The 1,945-nt window shown below is 47.5% G+C and overlaps 1 protein-coding gene across 8 annotated transcripts in view; it reads left to right on the top strand.

Moving 5' to 3' along the window:
* Positions 1-118: 118 nt before the first annotated feature.
* Positions 119-1,945, top strand: part of CAGE1 (cancer antigen 1) — a 30,507-nt gene continuing 28,680 nt past the window's right edge. For 6 of the 8 annotated variants that reach the window (XM_039524317.1, XM_039524311.1, XM_039524312.1 and 3 more), the window contains exon 1: positions 119-418. In XM_039524317.1, coding sequence (XP_039380251.1) covers positions 269-418 — 150 coding nt within the window. In that variant the 5' untranslated portion in view covers positions 119-268. Of the gene's footprint in view, positions 419-848; positions 991-1,945 lie in introns of those variants that run through there. The other 2 variants (XM_039524318.1, XM_039524315.1) reach the window with 2 other exon arrangements.

The raw sequence follows: 1,945 nt of genomic DNA, 5'->3' as shown, positions 1-1,945 counted from the left end.
TTGCGTAGCCTACTGGGTGGTGCGCAGGCCCCTCGCTGCGCGCGGGTCCCAGGCTACGTGCGTGTGGCCCCTTCGCTGGGGCTGCAGCTCCCCGCGTGCGGCGCGCGGCCTCCTCCGCGTCCCGGGACTCGGAGCTCGGACACGCGCCGCCGCTAGCACCAGCCAGGAACCACCCTCTACGGCACAGCCAGCGGCTCAAAAAAGCCACGAACGCGACCGCGCGCTCTGAGAAGCCGCACCCACCCGAGCGCCGGTCTCGTGTAAACCAATGCCGAGGCGCCAGGACTGCACGCCTCCTCCGTGCAGAGTCTATAAACCCCAGCCGCACCACGCTGTACGCTGTAAGCAAACACAGTGTGCCTGTATCCCGAGTACCCATACACAGCCGTGTATACCCATAACATGGCACGGGAGCCAGGTACGTGCATAACCGGTACATCGTCCGCCTACAGAAACACAGTAGGTACTCGGGGTACAGACACACGCACAATAGTTATAGGGCCAATATTTATATACATCGGTATATTTATAAATCAACGCAATGCGTATCTGGTGTTCGCACACGTTAATGTGTGTGTGTGTGTACAGGGGTTATTTTGTGAACGCTGACATCAGGCTTCTCGAACATGGTTAGGAGCTGGCTGTCAAAACCAATAGCGCTTAATGCGGTGTAAGGTTGCGGCTGAACTTGAGCCGCGGGCCGATGAGTGGTTCTTACAAATCCCCGGCACCAGTTCCGTTTACACGTGCCCGTGAGACAAACCCAACATTCAGCTTCAAGGCTCTCGTCCCCGCCCCTCTCCCGCCGTTCAGGCAGGGGGATTGGTTGTGGATTTGTCATGTCACAGGGGGTCTTTGTGACGTCACCGCAGTCCTAGCCAACTGGACTTCTAAGACCAGCCAGACCCCCAACCCACCTCATACGCGGATGGTCCAGGAGGGAACCGGAAGCACCTGGCCTAAATTCAGAAGTTTCCATGGATCCAAGAAGTGAGTCCATTAGAATTTAAGACCTAGCAAAAACTGATTACGAGAAGTGAAAAGAGGTGCTGCCCAGTGATAAATTTCTACCCCACTTATAAAAAAAAGTCCCAAATAGAACTGTAAGATTAAACTGGGTTAAATACAATTAATAAAATACAAAGGGGGGGGGGGGATTTATTATCATTACCATGATAGGTATTTCCCTAGGAAATTTTTTTTCTAAGAGAAAAACTGCTAAGTATCCCATATTATGGTATGAACTATTAACCTTAAGGAGGTCAAAGTTAAGATGCTTTTCTGAAATATTTGAACTATTTTGGTTTGCAAAAATCAGACTCCTAAAAATTCTGATAAGTGCATTTTCAGTCTTTCTAGAAATACCATGAGAATTGCCTTTTCTTATGTTATTTTGGCTTATATGCCTCTGATCCAACCAGGACCAGCAAGTGTAAAGGTGCGTGAAAATTGGGTCAGGGAGAGGTTTGGGCTAAGAACTGTGTGAAATCCTGGCTCCATTGAAATCGAAGGCAAAACTCCCATTGACTTCAATAAGGCCAGGATTTAATCCAATCCAATTTTTAATTCAATCCAGTTCATCCATATCTACTAAACATTGGTGATTAAAAAGAAGATGAATAAAAATATTTATAAAGTCATCCTTATTTTGTTACAGTTTATTCTAAATTGAAAGCATACTTTGTCATGTCATGTCATGTTATGTCATGCAATCAAAAATACTGGGGCTTCCTCAGAGTAAGAGACCTGGATCAGTGGATTTTGCCTTAGATCTGAAAATCTTGTAATAAGAGTTGGATCAGGCCCTTACTTCTCCACTGTGAACATAGTGAGCACACAGTCCTGTCTATGGCCGAAGACTCTGACCAATTCCACCACTGTGGCTCCATATGCTCTTCTGCTTGTCCCTTATTCTAAACTGATACCCCAGTCACCATGATAGATG

Source organism: Mauremys reevesii, linkage group 2 (assembly GCF_016161935.1).
Source record: "Mauremys reevesii isolate NIE-2019 linkage group 2, ASM1616193v1, whole genome shotgun sequence".
Taxonomy (NCBI): domain Eukaryota; kingdom Metazoa; phylum Chordata; order Testudines; family Geoemydidae; genus Mauremys; species Mauremys reevesii.
The sequence above is the reverse complement of the archived record's forward strand: the minus strand, read 5'-3'. Positions and strand labels throughout refer to the sequence as shown.